Raw genomic sequence first — 20404 nt, forward strand, 5'->3', positions numbered from 1 at the left:
TTGGCCTACTGAGAAGGAACCTGAACTGAAGTAGGATCCCAGCGAATCCGACACAAGTAGGAAGCCTACCTATCACTTGTCCGCCAAACCCTTGAATATGCCAGCTCTGTGTGGGACCCCTACATAGAGAACTGGACACCAAGCCCTTGAAACTGGAAACGATCCAACTGAACGCCGAGCTGCCCACTGGGTCACCCATCGACATCGGAAAACCTTCAGTGTACAAGACATGCTGGACTGAGACCCTTCAGTGGTCCCCCCTCACAGAGCGAAGGAGAAGGGCGCGGCTGATGAACTTTATAAATCCCACAACGGAAGCCTCATCATCAACACGTGCCACAAACCCTCCCAGAACCCCGCTGCACCCAAAGGAACCCAACGGTCGCATCCAACAACATATCATCCTCCCAACTTCAGGACTCTATACAGACAGAAGTCCTTCTTCCCCAGGACAATATCCGATTGGAACAGCCTTCTTGCTGAGGTTGCCCTCAGCCCCACCCTGGAAGGCTTCGAGTCCCAAATCTGATCCCCCCCCCAGGTCCCCACCCCCCACCCATCCCCACCCCCCAGCACCCCCGGACCCAGCAAACTGTACCACAAGTAACTCAAACAACAGACAAACCCCCTTTATAATCTACAGAATCTTCACAATGATTAAGGCGGTAGACTGGAGAAGGGAAAGAAGACATGTACCGACGGACAGACAAAGGGACAGATGAATACACACACTAACAAACATGCACAATCCCATCTTCAGTTTGATGGGTAACTTCAAGTTTATGGCAGATTCCAGCTCTCGCAGTCATTTCAGGTGCCAGAAACAAGAAATGCCAGATATCGTGCAAAAAAAATCAGAAATATCAGCTACTGTGCGCATACCCTCAAGTCCGAACTGTGTTCCTGTTGGACAAAAATCATGGCAGCCGTCAAGACTGAGATCGACGAGACAGAAGTCAAAGAAGAAAACAAACCTGACCTTGATGGACAAGAAAATGCCGTAGAAGTTGAAGCAGAATTAGCTGGCGATGCCGAAGAACCAACTAAAAAGAAGAAGAAAAAAAAGAAGAAGAAAAAGTCAAGTGAGTGTTAGTTTAGATTCATCCATACACGAGGTCGGCAGATGTGTCGATCCTGTGTCTCAAGTCCAAGCATTTCGTGTGACTGGATCTGAATCGAATCGAGTAGAAGGTGTCGTTCGTTCCTATGTTTATAAACTATTGCACTTTTTTTTTTACTTGGAAAATAATGATGTGTGCTGTGGCGGAACGGTTAGACTTTGGATTCTCGCCGAGTGTCTTCGGTTCGATCCCCGGTTTTGACGCACCTGATGTGTAGGCCTAGTCGGTAGAGATTTTCCCCATCTCCAAGGTCAGCATAATAATTTATGTACATCCTTGTGCCTGAACCTCCTTCATGTTAACACGCATGCAGAAGATCAGTTATGCACGTAACCCATGTTAGCGTTAGGCGGATATATGGAAACGCTGCATGGGACCCCACTGCAAAGAAAGAAGTGGAAAAGATAGAAGCAGTCAAACGGAGAGCAGCGCGGTTTGTACTCCGTGAATTATTGAATATCAGAGGACAACAAATGCCCCCAGCTACTGCAAGCACTGCAGTGGGAAACCCTGGAATGCTATGTGATTAGGGCCAGATTTCCATACTTTTCAAGATCAGCAGGGGACTTGCAAAAGTAAGGTGCCCACACTACCAACAGCACCAGTGTGCTAGGAGAGCCTATGCTGAGTACACGCAAACCTTTGGCAGGATCCCCAGTTGAGCAGACATAAGTCTGATTGCCTTATTCCCACAGACAGTATCGGACTGGAACATCCAGCTCCAGGAAACCGCTGATGCCACAGCCCTTGACATATTCATCCAGAAGGTGTCAATATGCTGACTCACTACCCCCTGACAAATCCACCTGTGCCACTACCCCTACTTTTTTTCTCTCTGTCACTATCGCTTTTTTTTTCCAGACCAGCACCCATTGCCTAAATGCCAATAATCGTCAACTTTTTTTTACCCTGGGCATTGCTGTGACAACACATATACACATGTACTAATAACCAGCCTTAATATTAGACAAATTTTCAGGGGGAACATGATGTATATCCCAGAACTATAGCTATTATTAGTGTATACATTGCTTTGTAGCTTGTTTTATCTTGTAAACGAAAGTCATTTGTTAAGAAAATGCTCCACTTCATTTGATTTATGGCTGTTGCAGAGGTTGAAGATGCTGAAGGGGAAGAGAATGGGATTGCAGATGAAGTGGATGCTGTGACAGCCCAGGTGGAAAAGGTCACTGTGGATGGGAATGCAGAAGCAGGTAAGGTCTTCAATGGCTTGGAACATTTCTGCACATAGATGATAGATATACCGTGACATGCTCATGATACTGTAACATGGTACCAGTTCTGAAATTAGAGTATCTGTTATATCTATAATGATGCTTTAAGTTTAAGACCTTGCTAGTAGAGCAAAAAATGCTTTTTTGTGCATTATGCAGAGGCTTTATAAAATTATATTTTTAATAACAGTTCTTTCCAGCTATTTGTTAATCTGTTTGATTCACGAGTTGAACCAATACTACAGCATGGGTCCAAATTATGGGGATTAGAGAAAGCCCAGTTCATTGTGAGTCAGTACATTTATTTTCAATTAAGTATTTACAAGTACACCCAATGATCTTGTTTACAGTGAGACAGACAGATATCTTGTGTATGTGAATTCTGCATTTAGCTGTATTCGTTACTGGCTCAAGTTAATTCAGATAGAAACATTTAGAGTACGATACAAAGCGTATAAAATGTTATAATTCAGATAGAAACATTTAGACTGCCATACAAAACGTATAAAATGTTATATCACTTAGATGTAAATGAAAAGAAAAATTGGGTTTCAAATGTTCGTATTTCTTTGTATGAGAATGGTTTTGGTGATGATTGGGTAAATCAAGGTGTTGGCAGTATGAATGGATTAATAAATGTTTTTGTCAATGTTTGATTGACTGTATGTGGCATAACTGGAATGATCACATTAATACAAGTGAATGATTTAATTTTTATAGGACATTTTGTAGTGCTCATGATCTTAAATATTATTTGCAAAATTAATGAACATGGACTGATAGTTGAAATATGTAACAAGATTTCGATTTGGCATTTCCAACTTGAGCGTATACTGATTTAGATATGAGTCATGTAATGATTATGAAGTGTTATGTCATTGAACAGAACATCAAAAGAAGATGATGTGTGTCCATTGTGCAGAGCATCGAAAGAAGATGATCTACACTTAGTTCTCTGTTGTCCAAAACTTAACAATATTAGAGCTGAATTTATTAATCCTAAATATTACAGAGATCCTTCTTTGTTCAAACTAAGTTTGTTGACGTCATACAGAAAACCTGATGTTATATGTAATCTCTCTGTTTTTGTACAAGGCTTTCAGAGTTAGACTTAGAGATATAGTTGTTTCATAATCACAGTCTTGTTTTCATTGTTTGTTTATCCTCAAATTGTGTTTATTGCTCAAAAATGTTTTTGTACAAGGCTTTCAGAGTTAGACTTAGAGATATAGTTGTTTCATAATCACAGTCTTGTTTTCATTGTTTGTTTATCCTCAAATTGTGTTTATTGCTCAAATACCCCTTCATGAGCGGCTATGGCCTGTATGAATAAACCATTCATTCATAATGATGAAATCCATGTTTACCTAGACTAATATTGTAATAATGATTCCGAAACTGTTTTTGTGTATCTTGAATTTGTTATTTGAATTCCCTCTACATGATATATATTATGAACTATACAGCACATGTGCACATTTTTGATATTTTCAAATTCTTTTTATCTTGTGTTTTAAATCAAATAAGTTAAAACAACCAAACATAATTGTGAGTGTCTAGTATCTTCTGGAATGTGTTTTCATATGTATGACTTTAGTTTTGTGGATGTGTCTGTGTGTATGTTTGTGAATGTTATTGTTCATGCAGGGTGCTATTGTTGTTTTTTAATAAGTGCCAGTATATGTTGTTTTGAAAATGTGATTTTGTGCAAAGCTACCTTTTTTGTTTGTTGTTTTTTGTTCATGATAATTGATATGCGTAGCATGGTAATGACAGATCAGAAGAGATCTGTTTGTCAGAATGGTGTACAATTATGTGATGGTTTCTGTTTATCAGCTGTGGTTTGATTATGTCTGTATAACAGATGGTGCTGGTGTGCATTTCAGTTAATCAGCCGTGGTTTGATGATGCATTTTTAACAGATGGTGCTGGTGTGGCAGTTTCGGTTCATCAGCTGTGGTTTGATGATGTCTGTATAACAGATAGTGCTGGTTTGGTAGTTTCGGTTAATCAGCCGTGGTTTGATGATGTCTGTATAACAGATGGTGCTGGAGGAGATGGGGCCAGCAAGAAGAAAAAGAAAAAGAAGAAAGGTTTGTATCAACTATTATGCAGTGTACGATAGTCTGATTATGACAACCAGAACATCAGAGGAGGCAACTGATCCGAACTACCTGGGTTAGAATTTGATTATAGTGGAGAATGTCTTGCCAAAGTTACATCCCCACTCTCTTGGCCAAGAGGGCATTAGGATAGTCGACGTTAGGGTCGACCCCAAAGGCCTACTAGCCCCCAAGGCTGTAGCGCAAGGTGTCAGTTCAGTTTTGCCTCATGGTTTGAGAGTTCACAAAAAACTAATCTATAAATGAATTCCCACTGCAGTGGAGAAACTATTGATCATACAGCACAGTAGTATAGTGTATTACTAGACTGAAGTTGTGATTCAACATGATACATATTGTTGTTGAATCATTCTACACCCCAAATGAGTACAAAAGGATTCAATTAAAAACAAATATTCAAATTACTGTTGAGAAGTTGACAAAACTTTCCCTTTGATTTTGGTTTATCACTGTGTCACTTGTTTAGTTTACATATTCAGTTCCAGTTTCTAACATTTCTCTCTGACATCTGCTGAATTGTTTGCTCTGCTTTTTTTATGTTTTGCAATTTTTTGACTCACTTGTGTAAACAAAGTGAGTCTATGTTTTAACCCGGTGTTCGGTTGTCTGTGTGTGTGTGTGTGTGTGTCTGTGTGTCCGTGGTAAACTTTAACATTGACATTTTCTCTGCAACTACTTTGTCAGTTGACACCAAATTTGGCATAAAAATAGGAAAAATTCAGTTCTTTCCAGTCATCTTGTTTAAAACAATATTGCGCTTCTGGGATGGGCACAAAAAAATAAAGAATGAAGCCTAATTATATGCAAACTGCATTTACTGTTATATTTATATTTTTTGTATTCTCTAAACTTGGCACTTTGATCTGATATTCTGACCCAACAGCTAGAGCAGTCATTATTATCATTTTTGGTTCAAACAGGAACTTCTTTTGCTAAGCATGGAAGTTTTATTTATTTTGCAAACGTTTTGGTGCAGATAGTAAAAAAGGGAAATTACTCTGTAATGCTAGTGGAGTTAATTTGCTTTAAACTGATCTTTCTCATCTTAAACATTACATTTTGAAACAAGAGAGGCAAGGCCTTCAAGACTCACTTGTGATGCACTTTTTTAAAAAAAAAGCAAGCTTTTTATGTATTGAGTATAATTTCAAAATGTAATGTTTACGATGAGAAAGATCAGTTTAAAGCAAACTAAGTTCCCCAGCAGAGTAATTTCCCTTGTTTTACTGCCTACACCAAAACGTTTGCAATAAATAAAACTTCCATGCTTAGCAAAAGAAGTTCCTGTTTGAACAAAAAATGATAATAATGACAGATCTTTTGTTGGTTCGAATATCAGATCAAAGTGCCAAGTTTAGAGAATACAAAAAAATATAACAGTAAATGCATTATACTCAATACATAAAAAGCTTGGATTTTTTTTAAAGTGTATCACAAGTGAGTCATGAAGGCCTTGCCTTTCTTGTTCTGGTATATTTCTAGCAAGTTGTTTGAGTTGAGGAATAGTTGTTTTAAAGAAAAAAGGTTGATAAAAAAAAAAGACCACACTTCTATGCATGGTTTATTTTGGGTTGGTACATATTTGGTGAAATATATAAATGTTTGGTTTTTATATGAATTGAAAGAAGAGAAAGATCATTTTCTTTTTATTTCAAAGTGAAGAAAAAGTATGCATGTAAATAATGAGACTAGTGAAAGTGAAGGAAGAAAGAGAGAGAAGCAGTAAGGAGTAGGAAGCATGTAGCTATAAATCAGTATTTTGTGTACATAATAATAAAAAAAGAGAGAGAAAAAAAAGAGAAGGGAACACTTGGTGGCACACTAAGTCCCAGGCCAGTCAGCTGTTGTAATTGATTGGTATTTAGGTGTATATCTCATAATTGGCTGAGACCTGGTACTACTAAAAAGGCAGCAATTTAAAATAAAACAAAACATAGAACTTTTAGAAGGAATGATACTGTGTGACTAGGTGGAGCCAAGACCCAGACAGATCCTCCCAGCATTCCCATCTGTGAGCTGTTTGCCGATGGAAACTTTCCTGAGGGAGAAATCTGCAAATACCCTGTCAGCCAAGACAAGTATGTATAATTACTGTAGATAGTTTCCCTGTAAGCAAAGGTTGTCCAGGTAAATTATTTGCATGTAATTGAAAATGAAGCAGTTTTGTTGTACTATATAATGTAGGACATCAGTACATGTGTAACAAGAACAAAATTTTGTGAGGTACGCTAAATTTTTAAAATTTTATTTTCTTTCTTCTTTTTTTTTTAACAGGACAAAGGGCAAGCTTTTTGAAGTTAGGCAATGCAAACATCTGTCACCACTGTTCTTTAGTTTATTAGATAAGATCTTTAAACCATTTTAAAAAGGATCTGATAAACACAAGTAACAAAATTTCATGTTGGCAAATCGAGAGGAGTTGTTTTTTTTTTTAACCCCTAGGCTGCCTATATGACGAGATAACTCGTCATGGAAAGCATGTACGCTTCGCTGCCACAATGACGAGATAACTCGTCATTGAAATATTCTGACTTTTCCCTACTTTGCATTCAGTTCGTTGACAAAAATGCTGGTAGCTTTAGCTTGGGGAATCTTTCTAGATTCTATTCATAGCTAGAAACACTATCTGCATCATAAGGCAGTCCTTTATTTGAACGTTTTGGTTGGGTTACTGGCCGCAGTCTTTGCCTGGCTCCTCTCCTCGCTCGCTCAACAAAATGTCGGACTGACTCTGTGCTCAAGACATGCGATTGTGGTGAACTAAATCAACCAAGATTACTTTCTTTAGCTGATGCTCAGAAAGAATTGAAGCATAAATTCGAAGGAGAAGACAGTGGTGAACATTTATAGGATGATTTGATAGAAAATAATGGGAGCAATCAAGAGAGTGGCCAAGATACGACTATCAGTGAGTGATGCCGGCTGTTCAGCTCTAGCAGATGACAGAAGTCAATGAATTTTTAGCAGGCCATGGTGCGGGCTATTTTCTTGGCACTCAGCCAACGTGGTCTGATGAGAACTGGATAAAGTGACCGTGTGAGAGGGGTGAAGAGGAGGGGGGTGGAGACTGAGGGGGCGGGGCCTCGCATCCATATTATCACTTGCAGAAGTCAGTGCATTATGTATCTATTTCTTTTTCAGTTTTTTCATATTGTGGTTGTTCTAGTATGATTTTGTGTGTGCAGATATCCATTTGTCCAGAAAATATAATATTTTAGTGCAAATTACCTGACTAATGTTTGTAATGAACAAGTTGAAAATGTGACAAAAAACAAAACACTGATTTCAAAACAACAGCATGTCACTAAAAATATATAAAATGGGAAAACATCATGCGTTTTGTATTCTTTATTCATTTCCCTTTCAGAAAATATATACTTTTATGGGTCTTTCTCCAATAACAAAGAGCACAGAATTTTTTGAAAATTTATACCCGTTTTTTGTGAAAAAACCCTGGCAAATAGATTTCACTTAAATCTTAATTTCCTGGCAGCGAAAGGGTTAAACAAAGGGAGTAATATTCTTGAGATGCTCATAGTGTTATGTGAAAAATGTTACGTAATCATTTTGATTTTTTTAAATTCAGATTTTGTTACACTCAGTCAGGTATGTTGGGGTTATTTTGAATTTTTTGTTTGTTTGTTTGTTTTTTGTTTGTTAAGTTTAGAAACTCATTATGGTCAGATGCAAAAAGCTTATCTTCATTTTTAGATTGAAAGGGTATTGTCTGTTCGAATCTTTAGTTTAAAAAAACAACAATAATTTTACAAGTTAAAACAGATCTTTTGAGGAGGACTGTACAAAAAACAAGATAGGTTGACATGCTTTTATACTTGAGTTGGACTTTGCATACAAGAGTGATTATAAGGATTGAGTTTTCCCTGTCCTTGATTAAGACTTGTGAAAGTCTTTCAGTGTACCATCACTGGTCTAATGCCTATATATGATCTTATATTTGAACGCTGTTAATTTTACATCCTTTCTTGGCTTTCTCCTTCTACATTATTGTTGTTGTCTGGATAAAGTGTGGGACTTGAAGTTGGAGCATCTTTATTTTTTCAATCTCACCAGAAGACCTTTGTACTATTCTCTAAAAAATGGTGTCCTTTGCCTGCAACTAGGGAACTTTAAATCACATAAATGTAGTTTGTGATTCTTTTTCAAGCTTATTGTTATCCCTATCTTGGAGCCCTGGGATTATAAAAATTCCTATAATTTTGATAACACACACAAAAAAGTTTGTTTTAATTCACCCACTGTTTTAATTCACCCACTTAATCTTAATACATTTCCACATACTGCAATCATTTCTTCATTTTTATTTTTTATTTTTTTTAATGACAAAAAGCAAGCTACTTAAATCATGATAGTTGTATGAATGTTTTTTTGTGTGTGGTTCTCTGATGTTGGTCCCCAGTTGCTGGAAGCAAAGCATCGCAGAGCCAAGAGACTGGCTGAAAATGAGTTTGGATTTTGTGTCTGTGTGTCTCGTCACCCCTTATTTTGTCTTTGTCATTAACAGTGTCATCAGTGCACTAATTTGTCATCAACCGTGCAATATTTATTATAAGTGCATGCCAGTGGGTTGTTTATTGAAATAGATTTACCTGTACTTTTTTTTTTTGCTCCCCAGCCAGATGGCCAAAGACCGATTCACAGATGAGGAGAAGCGGGCACTAGACCGTGCCCATAACTACCTGTACCAGGAAATGCGACAGGCAGCTGAGGCCCACAGACAGGTGAGCACTTGGGTTCCACTCTTTCCCTGGTTCAAGAGATTATGATATATCTGTTTAACAGAATAAAATGTAAAAAACGCATAAAAAAAGATTTGCTTCATGATGTTGGCATATGCTGTATTGAAAAGTAAGATCAGAGGTGAAAGGTCAAGTGAGGTAGATAGTGGCAGTCAGTAATTTATGAGTAAATCTGACTTTTTTTGTTTGTTTGTTTACAATTTCTGTCAGATGTTTCTGATATCACAGTTTCATTAACATATGTTTGTTACAGACTCGAAAATACATGCAGTCTTATATCAAACCTGGGATGACAATGATTGAAATATGGTAAGTTCGTCTTTGCACTCATTATTCATACATATATATTGAACGTACATCTCAGTACCTTCTAAAGCAGTGTCATATATTGCCACTGGTTTTGTATTTTAGTTGGGTTTTTTTGTTTTTTGTTTTTTGTTATGCAATCTCTGTCTGCCACTCACAGACATATGCACCATACATATGCTCAGATGCATGCACAAGCTTGCATGCATGCATGTACACATATTATATTTCAACAGTGTAATCCAGGAATGAATGATGAACCATGTTAACAAGGTCCACCTCCTGATCTATAAGCACATGAAAAACATGAATGGGCTATGGCTGCACTCAAAACTACAGGGAAAAGAACCTGATGGCATTACAGCAGAGACTGTGTCATTTCACATAATTGGTATTTGTCCAACCATTTTGTTGTGTGCAGCTGATTACCTTTCATGCACAGACCTGGCAAAGCCCTGCACTGCAGTCCTGCAGAGAAACCTGAAGGTGCTCATTTCTAGATATATGCAGTGTAGCAGATATCAGTGGGTGCATTGAAGGGTATTGCCACTGTGACAAAGAAGACATTGTGGCTAGTGTGGTTGATGATGGTGATGTCTCATCTGTTGGCAATGGTGATGACACTTGAGTGTCCTGCATCTGTCGTTCACAAAATGCACTGATCGTTAACAAGGAAGTTAACATACGTATTCATGCACATGCACGAGTCCAGATGTATGTAACTTACTTCAAGTCATCGAATAAGTCTTTGTAAGACTGGAATTTTGTAGAAGAATTTTAAAAGGCTTGGAGATAATACATCATTACATCAGAATCCATTTTTTCTTATGTTCGATGATTGCAGTGAAACTTTGGAAAACACAGCCAGAAAGTTGATCAGTGAGAGCGGGTTGGATGCAGGACTGGCATTCCCCACAGGGTGTTCCCTGAACCACTGTGCGGCACACTACACACCCAATGCTGGAGACACCACAGTGCTGTCCTACGATGATGTCTGTAAAATAGACTTTGGCACTCACATCAATGGTGAGCGCTTCTCCTTCGTGCAGTGCTCTGTTCTCTTTGGTTCAGTGTCTGTTGACTGAGTGGGTTTTAACACATGTTCATTCATACTGTTGACAGGGTGTATGTTCATACTGTTGGTGTTCGTTCATACTGTTGACAGGGTGTTCGTGGTGTTCGTTCATACTGTTGACAGGGTGTTCGTGGTGTTCATTCATACTGTTGACAGGGTGTTCGTTCATGTGTTCGTTCATACTGTTGCCAGGGTGTTCGTTCATACTGTTTCTGCCAGGGTGTTCGTTCATACTGTTAACAGGGTCAAAAGTGGAGGAGGGTTTTTGCAGTTTCTGACTCGCGTGTTCAGCTGAAGTGCGTGTGTGTGTGTGTGTGTTGTGACCTTGATTCAGTTATCTGTCTGTAGAAAATTTATTCCACCTTTGTAACAAGATTAACATTCTCTGTCAATCACTGTCTCACACAGTACGAAGAAATCGAGGGGGCCGAGTCGAAACGAGTACACAGAATGTAAGCACAATACACATGCAAGCCGCATACAACAAAATAAGGCCAAATGAAAACGCTTAATAGCCAAAAAAAGCGTTAGACGAGACAGAGCGAAAACCTGACAAGATGGCGTGGAGAGCCTTGGCCAAAGGAATGATTCAGCGCTTATAGCTGTTAGAGGCGTTTGATTGGCTAAGAGCGGGCCAGACTAAGAGGGGCGTCTTTTCACTGTTAGCCGCGCGAAATTTGGCCAAACAGAGCAAACCATAGGCCTAGTTTGCATCAGTTTGACATGGTAAGTATATGTAAACACCAAACATGGAGTATAATACAAACTCCTCCTTTCTCTGTCAATCACTGTCTCACACACAGAAAAAAAGATATAGGGGTTGAAAATATAATTCTTTCATAGTGACATTATTCAGCAAGTGATGCAGGCATGCATGTAAGAGTCTGAAGCCTGAATTCATGCTTTGGCATGAACAGACAAGCAGCACTTTGCCTGAAGAAAGTGCATTATCAGGAGACACAGCTCAGATGTGTGTACATATGTACTTAAAACACCAATTTGATGTCATATACTGTACCATGTCAAACTGGGCCTACTTAAATTAAAACTCTTACTTTTTGTTATAATTATTGTCACTTGCACTGAAATATCTTCAGAATTACGGACCCTGATTACACTTCCATTTTCTTTGTGTTGTCTCTTTCTTTTTTCTGTTTTTTTTTCTGCTTTGGTGGGTCATTCACCAACATTTTTTTTTCTTGAATTTTTTTTTTCTTTTTTTTCTGGACTTGATAATCGGTCACCCTTACTCTGTTGTATTCTGTTTTACACCAAGGACATGTGAGGTGGCCATTGGAAATGTTTGGTTTTGTATGCCTGTTATTATACATGATTTCGTTTTATGTGTGGTTGTGTTTATGTTTAGGCGAAAATTTGACAAATGATCAACATAAGAGGTGTATTCTAGGTGTGTTTGTGCATGAATGTGATTGTACTTGTTCCTGATTTTCTTTTCCATTATTTTTTCTCCGGCTTCTACAACAAAGATAGTTTCATTGATGGATAGACCTTGTGTACACCTGTGGTGATGGCACATTGAATTAATGTTTTAGTATGTTCCAACATATATTTCTGTCCTGTCAGGTCGTATCATTGACTGTGCTTTCACACTGGCGTTTAACCCTAAGTATGAACAGCTACTGGCAGCTGTCAAAGATGCCACCAACACTGGTATCAGGGTAAGTGTGTTTGCAATTTGTACTTATATTTCTGTTGTTGTTGAGAAAGTGATAGTGAGCAAGCACATGCATATATATATATATAGAGAGAGAGAGATGCATACATATACACATAAACGCTTATGCATGCACTCAAGAACAAAACCAATAGCACAGCAAAAACAATTTGAAGTGCAGTGTAATAGACAGAAAATGATAGGCTCAAATTTCCAGCAAGTTTGCCATTCTCAGGTGGTCATGTAAAGACTCTTCTCAAATAGAACTAGAGTTATGTTTTTAATGCTTTGGTGCAGTATTTCTCTGCTTGCATGCTATATTTGAAAACAAAACAAAACAGAAGCCTGTTCTGTGTGCTAAACCACACTTTTTGGCAACTATATCGATTATTACATGTACTGTTAGATATATATCTTCAACTGTGTGTAAATAGTTTTTTTCTTTTTCTTCTTTATGCACATATAATTTGTGTTTTATCTCTTCCCTTTTTATTTCAGGATGCATTTTAGCAATGTTTCAAACTTTGGTCTCATTCAGAATTTTTTGTGTGAACATTGATTAGCACAGTGAATGATGTAGTCAGTATGTGACTGGTGAAGAAAGTGAATTCCCTGTTTCCAGGAGGCAGGGATAGATGTCCGTCTGTGTGACGTTGGTGAGCGCATTCAGGAAGTCATGGAGTCCTATGAGGTGGAGCTTGATGGCAAGACCTATCAAGGTAGGCACACGAAATGGAAACCTGGGCAATGCCTTTGGACACTTAGATGCAGGATGTAACATGCCAGCCGCAAAATTGAAGTGGTTAGTGTCACAGACTGGTGTCTTGGAGGAGGTGGGTTTGAGTCCCATCAGAAGTAGGGAGGGTTTGTCTGTGGCCAGCTCCTACCCAGAGCTGAGTGTGCGATGGCTCAAAAAGGAAGACTGTTGCCTCACAGTCAAGAGACGCCCACTTCACAGATGTGTCTTTGGGAGTGTTGCTAACAGAATATTTTCCTGACTAATACTGCAGGTTTCTCTATCAACATCCATGTCACTAGTCATCATCACATGCAGAAGAAATTGTCACAAACTCAGTGTCCTGCTGATAATGACTTCAGTTTTGAATTCCCCTCCATTTCCAAGACTGAAGTGTTGGCAGGTTAGCAAGGAGAGTTCACTTTGTCTGGGTCCTCAACTCAGCAGTTATTGTTGTAAAACAGTAAAGAAGAGGACATCATCATATACACAGATGGCTCAGTCACCAAAGACCAATCCGGTTGGGGATTCACTGCGAAACAAAATGGAAAAACAGTTAGGGAAGAGAATGCTGCCTACAAAGTCACAACCTCCAGCCTAACGATGGAAGTTGAAGCTGTGACACATGCCCTCCAGTGGCTATCGTCCATCCATACGCCCGGAAACCAACATGCCATGATTCTAACAGACTCAATGAACCTCATACAGAAAATTGAAAACGGAATGGGAAGCCCAGAGAGGCATAAGGCAATGCGCAACTTTCAGATAAAAAAACTCACATGGTCATACTGCCCGGGACATGCAGGAGTTAAGGGAAATGAGCTAGCTGAAAGACTTGCTGGTAACGCAACACCAACGAGCGGCCTACATCTAGGAAAATCGGAAATCCTCAGAAAAGTCAAAGAATATCAAAAAGAACAGGTACAAGGCCATCACACCATCGATCGCCTCAAAGAAATAAAAGCAGAGAGAGGGAGCGGCCGTAAGTCTAACATGAAAGGTAGAGCACGATGCTTTGCAAATCAAACAAATATCGGCATCATTTCCAAACCAACATTGCGCAAATTTCTTCAAAACGGAACAGTGTCTCTGTGGGCTTTTCCAAATACAATAGACTGAGCAACACGCTAGACGCCACGTTCTTGGCATCAGAGATCTTTTCCCATCCCTCTTGCGGCCAATCAGTGGCAGCCTCTGTGCGTGTGTGTTTGTGTGTGTGTGTGGGTCTGTGTTTTTGAGTGCGTTTGTGCATGCGTGAGAGTGTAAGTGTACACAAGTGTCAGCAGAGTTCTGTGCATGTGTGTGTGTGTGTGTGAGGGGGAGGTGGGGGTGCAGGGAGGAGGTGAGGTAGAGGATGAGGTATGTGAGTGTATGCATGCCTACACTGTGGGAGCAACAGGATATTGGAACGTATATATTATATATATATCTTTGTATATATGTGTGTGGGGTTGGGGGTGGGAGATATGGGCGTGTGTGTGTGTGCTTGTACAAGTAAGCGTTCATCTGTGTGTGTGAGTGTGTGTGCGTGTGCGTGTTTGTGTGTGTGTGTGTGTGTGTGTGGGTGCCGTGGAAGCTGCGATACATAGACTAGAAATGAGTGTGTGGAGGAGGGGGTAGAGGAGGTGCAGGGAAATTTGTGGTGTGTGTGTGTGTGTGTGTGTTGGAGCTCATGTACGTTTATATGTATTTTACTGTGCTTTCATATCTGTGAAACTGCGTTTTTGGGGCATATCTGTTATGCATGTGTGGGTGTATGTGTGAATGTGTGTCTTCATGTTTTATATTTATTTGCTTATTTATCATCATTGTTGTCTTATTTATTTAATTATTTATTTATTATTATTATTATTTTATCATTATTTTCATTACTACTATCTTTTTTTTATATCATAATTATTATTTATTTATTTATGTATGTACGCTTATCTCTCTCTCTCTCTCTCTCTATATATATATATATATTTTTTTTTTTAAATTTATTTATTTATTTATTTTTTCTCAAGGCCTGACTAAGCGCGTTGGGTTACGCTGCTGGTCAGGCATCTGCTTGGCAGATGTGGTGTAGCGTATATGGATTTGTCCGAACGCAGTGACGCCTCCTTGAGCTACTGAAACTGAAAACTGAAACTGTTGTAAGAAGGGGGTTCATAGGTGGTGTCCTGCATGAGTTGAATCAAAACAGGCGCCACTGAACATCATCAAAGTGAGGCTTCTCTGATGTGTGGCCTTCTGGTGACCTAGCATTGATAGTTCCATGTGAACTGCTGGCACCGGAACTGTGACAAGACAAACCAAGATATGGCTGTGAAAGGGGTTAATGCCCCTGAACATGAGCAGATGATGAGGCAGCAGGGGAAAGATAAACCCACTGAATCTTTGATATGATTGTTTTTCTTCACATGTATTTACAAACAATGTTTCATTATGTGTACACCTATACAACTTACAAGGGCCTTTACATGTTTGTCCATGCACACATGGTGCATGCACAAAGGAGCAAGTTATCTTACCTTTTTCTTTTTCTTTTTTTTCAAGATTTCTGATCAATGCAGATACAAAGCATTATAGCATGTGACTTGAAAAAATGACAAGAACAACACACAGATCAATGTATAGATTGATCATGTAAAGAATGTTGGATATGCACATTCCTGCATACTTTGCATTAATTATCACCCCCCCAAAAAAAAAAACATCTTTCCCCCCCTTTTTTTAAGGAGCAAGTTATCTGGCAGTTGAAAAAGTTGCAGTGGTTTTCAGCAGAGAAAAAATGGTTTAGATAGGTACCAGCATTTGTAGATTGTGTGCTTGCAAGTGAACCCATATTTCACTTATTTCACTGTCATACCTGTAAGTGTTCTCTGTAGGAACAGAAATGTTTAGGATAGATGTACAAAAGATTCAGGCACAGTTTGTTGTGTTGTTAATTAATTAATTTATTTATTTTCTCACTTGCCAACAGTGAAGCCAATCAGAAACCTCAACGGCCACTCAGTGGGACAGTATCGCATTCATGCTGGCAAGACTGTGCCAATAGTGAAGGGCGGAGATGCTACCAGGATGGAGGTAAGTTGGCTACTGTGCTTTGGGAGGGGGTAAATTCATGCTGTGTGCGTGCGTGTGTGTGTGTGTGTGTGTGTGTGGTTGGTTGGTTGTGCAAGTGCATGTGCATTGGTACAGACACCATCACATTAAAAAAAAAAAGGATTGTGTTTCTGGACTATGCTAATTATTAGGAGAAAAAAAAATCTCCATCTGAATCTGTTCAGTTGACTCTCACAAACAAGACCTGCAGGTACTTAATGTGTGGTGGCAAAATTGTAAGAGGCAGACAAGGCTTGACAAGCATAGTAAGGATGTGTAATTCAGGCACCTTTTCCTTCTGTTTTTCTTTTGTGTTACTTCTCATATTTGTTTGTTCTTTCTTTCTTTTTACTTTTAAATTTTGGTCTGTATTTTTTCCAGTGTGCTGCAGCATTTGTTTGGATGATTTATATTCTTAATACCTTTCTGCTGTTTTACTCCTAACAATCTTATATTACAAACAAGATTAAATGAAGTCAGTTCACATGATTGATGAATAGTGAGGATTAATCCTATGATGGCTGCTGATAAGTACACTTGTCATTGAAGGGCTGTGATCTCATTGAAATGAGACTGAGCTTATGGGTCAGGATGTCAGTCACCACTCTCAATTTGAACTGACAAACAAAATCAGTTCCACCATTGATAACTACACAAAAAATAGTAACTGCGCTTCAAACACACACTGCACTGATCTCATTTCACCAAGGTTCAGTGGTGAGGGGTTAAAAGTTAGTTAAGATTGTGGTATGTTTTTTTCAGGAAGGGGAAGTGTATGCAATAGAAACGTTTGGCAGCACTGGAAAGGGGGTGGTGCATGATGACATGGAGGTGTCCCATTACATGAAGAACTTTGAAGTTGGCCATGTACCTCTCAGGTAAGGCTGCGGTTTGTTGATGTCTCTTCCATGCGTGTGAGTGTGTGTGTGTCTGTGAGCACAGTGTGTGTATGTGTGTGTGAGCGCTCTGTGTGTGTGTGTGTGTGTGTGTGTGTGTGTGTGTGTGTGTGTGTGTGTGTGTGTGTAAGGTTTGTCACTTCCTGCATGCATGTTCTGTATGAGTGAAAAGGTTTGTGTGCATGTGTGTAAGTTGTTTTTTTGTGTATGTGTGTATGTGCATGTAGGGGTGTTTGTACATTTTGAATCTGAAATGTGAGTTCATGCTCTCTTATTGTAATGTGCCGTGTGATTTTGGAAAGCTCTATATTTGGGATAAAACATATTTTTCTGTTCCTATAAGCCTCAGAAATTACATAGAACATTAGTGGAACTGATCTCTGAGATGAAGATTTATTACCTGCTATTCATTTTGTTTCTTGCGTAGTTGGAGATGGGAGTGTGTGTAGTATTATGTGTAGCATTTCAGAAATTTGGTTTTCTTGACTTCACCTATTGTTGAATATGAGACTGAATTGTTGACAGCCACACATTGCAGATGCTGTGGCAGAATCAGGCGTTGGAATTCTGACCCAGTCTTCACCAGTGATCAAGGTTTGAGGCCCAGTCTTAGTGTTGTGTCCTTGGGAAAAGCACTTTCTCCACCCAGGTGTGAAAGGGTACCAAACCAGTCAGGGAAGGTTAAAACGGTGGAAGGAGAGGATTGGGCTCCACCTTCCCATGCTATCTGAGCCCAAGACACAGCGGATATGAATTCACTGCCCTGATGACTGTAAAAGGCTATGGGACCTTTAACCTTGAATTTTTAATGCATGCAGTAAAACAAGTAAAGAAACATTAATGGAGATACAGGCAGACACAGTAAGAACAGGTAACAGGTGTTACATGAGCATTATTTATGCCTGTGTGCAGGTTGACCAAGTCGAAGCAGTTGCTGAACGTGATCAACAACAACTTCAGCACCCTGGCTTTCTGCAGGCGCTGGCTGGACCGCCTGGGCCAGACCAAGTACCTGATGGCCCTGAAGAACCTGTGTGACGTGGGCATCGTGGATCCCTATCCGCCCCTCTGCGACATCAAGGGCTGCTACACAGCGCAGTTTGAGCACACCTTGGTCCTCAGGCCCACCTGTAAGGAGGTTCTATCGCGCGGGGACGACTACTAGGTGTGACGGGTTGTGGAGCAGCTGGGGGATTGGAGATTTCCCAAAGACAGCTGGAAGGAAGTTGGGGGTGGAGGGATGCTTTTCTGTTGTCAGCAGTCAGCACGGTCATCCCGGTCTCTTCAGCAGTTTGTCATCGCACTGCAACACTCCTACCTTGTGACCAAGTTAACGTTTTGCAGAGCAGTTCAAATGTACTGCAGCCCATCCTCTCATCACCCTTTCCCCCACCCTACCATTTTTTTCTTCCTCTTTTTTTGTGAATACTTATCTGGGCCCGTGTGGTATTAAAATTGGACATTTTCTGGATTGCAAGAGATAGTGGTTGTTGTTTGTGATGGTGAGATGGATTGGAAGATTCTGTACACTGCATTTACTGTCAGTCTATGTTGTGAAGATTTTCCTGCTGGTGTGAGTTGGCAAATAAAGTGAGTGATATCATTGAGACTCAGCGCATTGAGAGGAGTTGGATGTTAGCTGTAAGTGCATTTGCATGTTGGAGTTTGGAGTGAAAATGTATTGTGTGAAGCTGTGTCCTGTACACCTTTCTCAGTGAGAAGAATATGGTCTTTCTCTGATTATGAGTCTTACATGTGGAGTTATGAGAGCTGTGTACTGACAGTGAACCTGTGGCTTTCTGTTATTGACCATGATGGCATATGTCAAACTGTCGGTGACATCTGAAAATCTCATCACTCAAATCAGAACAAATAAAAGTTTAACACATACAGTGTTAGTTTGCCACATGTCCAAACATTAACAAAAGCTTCTGGAGAAAGCATAGAGCTGTGGTCAAGATCAGAGACCCATTCACTTGCAGTTTTCAACATTTTAATCCATTTCACCCCAAGGAAAACTCATTTACCTCATTTGTGAGACTTCAGGTAATTTTCGAGTGGTGAAGATCGAAAGAGAGTTAAGTAATAAAGATCAGTAACGTTTTGTTTCTGAGTGGAGAGTTGTAAGATTTTGTGTGCATGATGCAAAGTGATCACTGAATTACAGGTATGCGCCAAGAGAAAATTTGGGAAAAAAAGGCTAGTTTTTTTTCTCTCCCTTACATGCTACACACAGGTTAATTTGTACAGTGACAAACAAAACATAACAAAACAACCAATGGCAATACAGAACAAATAAGACAGAACTGAAAGTCAGGTTCAAAACAGAAAAAGAAAGTCGTGCTGCACTGTGGTGACATACCCTCTACGGAATGATAGCCCAAATTTCACACGGAGAAAGCTGTTGTGACAGAAAAGTATCACAAAACAATACAACACAAACATAAGTGTGTTGTTCTGTGGTCTTTGCCCAATTGTTGAGGGACACTGCTTGAGTCGAGGGGCAACACTGGTTGACTTTTCTCCTGTTGTAACAAGGCGAACCAGTTTTGGTGCTCTGGAATGTAAATTAGGGTTCAAAAGGCACTGTCTCTGTGAGTACATTGTGCCATCAAAAAGTACTTGTGATGAGGATGAAATATGTTATGGTCACTTTGTCCACTTTGATTTTCGTTCTTCCCTGTACTGTCCTCTTCCTCTTCTGCTATCTCTTAATCTAGCATACACCTACCACTTCTGTGAGAGACTTGTTACGTGTGGTTTTGTGTTTTATACATGGTGAAGGCATGCAAGTGTGATTATTAGTATTTGATTATAAGTTTTTTTGAAAATTTAAACACTGGTGTTGGTTTATTTGGTTTAGTTTTTTTTAATAAATGATATTTAACTCACTCCATGCCAAGAGTTTTTCCCCTTGCGATTCCCAGAAAACCCAGGGTTTGTATAGGATGGGGAAAAAATTCTCAAAAAAACAAATAAACACCCAGACAATTGAAATTTAGTATATGTATTCAGTGAATGTTGTTACATATTTCTGCAAAAAATTAAATTATTTACTCACCATCTTGTTGTTGATTACGATATCCATTTTTTGTGTATTTTGTAGCATTTTTGAACCCATCAGAAAGGTATACCAAGTGTCCTTGAACAGCTTACAAATGTTCCACATCACATCCTAACACTATTTGAGGAACTGAAGACCTAGTACATGCAATGAAGTATGAACAGATGGTGGAGAAAGTTGAAATTCACGCACAAAAAAAAATTGTCTCGACATAAAAAAAGGAGTTCACTGTACACAAAAACCTGATGTATTATCACTGACAATAATCTTGTCTGGAGTGAAAAAGCTCATGGCAGGTGATGTTGAGTCCTGGGCACAGCTTCACACAC

The 20404-nt window shown here is 39.3% G+C and overlaps 1 protein-coding gene across 1 annotated transcript; it reads left to right on the top strand.

Moving 5' to 3' along the window:
- Positions 1 to 896: 896 nt before the first annotated feature.
- Positions 897 to 19558, top strand: LOC143284793 (methionine aminopeptidase 2-like). Its single transcript, XM_076591817.1, has 12 exons — positions 897 to 1082; positions 2234 to 2335; positions 4399 to 4449; positions 6449 to 6557; positions 9113 to 9218; positions 9490 to 9545; positions 10387 to 10568; positions 12202 to 12296; positions 12915 to 13011; positions 15994 to 16097; positions 16878 to 16993; positions 17924 to 19558. Exons 1-12 carry the CDS (start codon positions 920 to 922, stop codon positions 18174 to 18176), a joined length of 1434 nt encoding a protein of 477 aa, XP_076447932.1. The 5' UTR covers positions 897 to 919; the 3' UTR covers positions 18177 to 19558.
- The last annotated feature ends 846 nt before the right edge of the window (positions 19559 to 20404 follow it).

The sequence above is a fragment of the Babylonia areolata genome, chromosome 8, assembly GCF_041734735.1.
Source record: "Babylonia areolata isolate BAREFJ2019XMU chromosome 8, ASM4173473v1, whole genome shotgun sequence".
NCBI classification, from domain to species: Eukaryota; Metazoa; Mollusca; class Gastropoda; order Neogastropoda; family Buccinidae; genus Babylonia; species Babylonia areolata.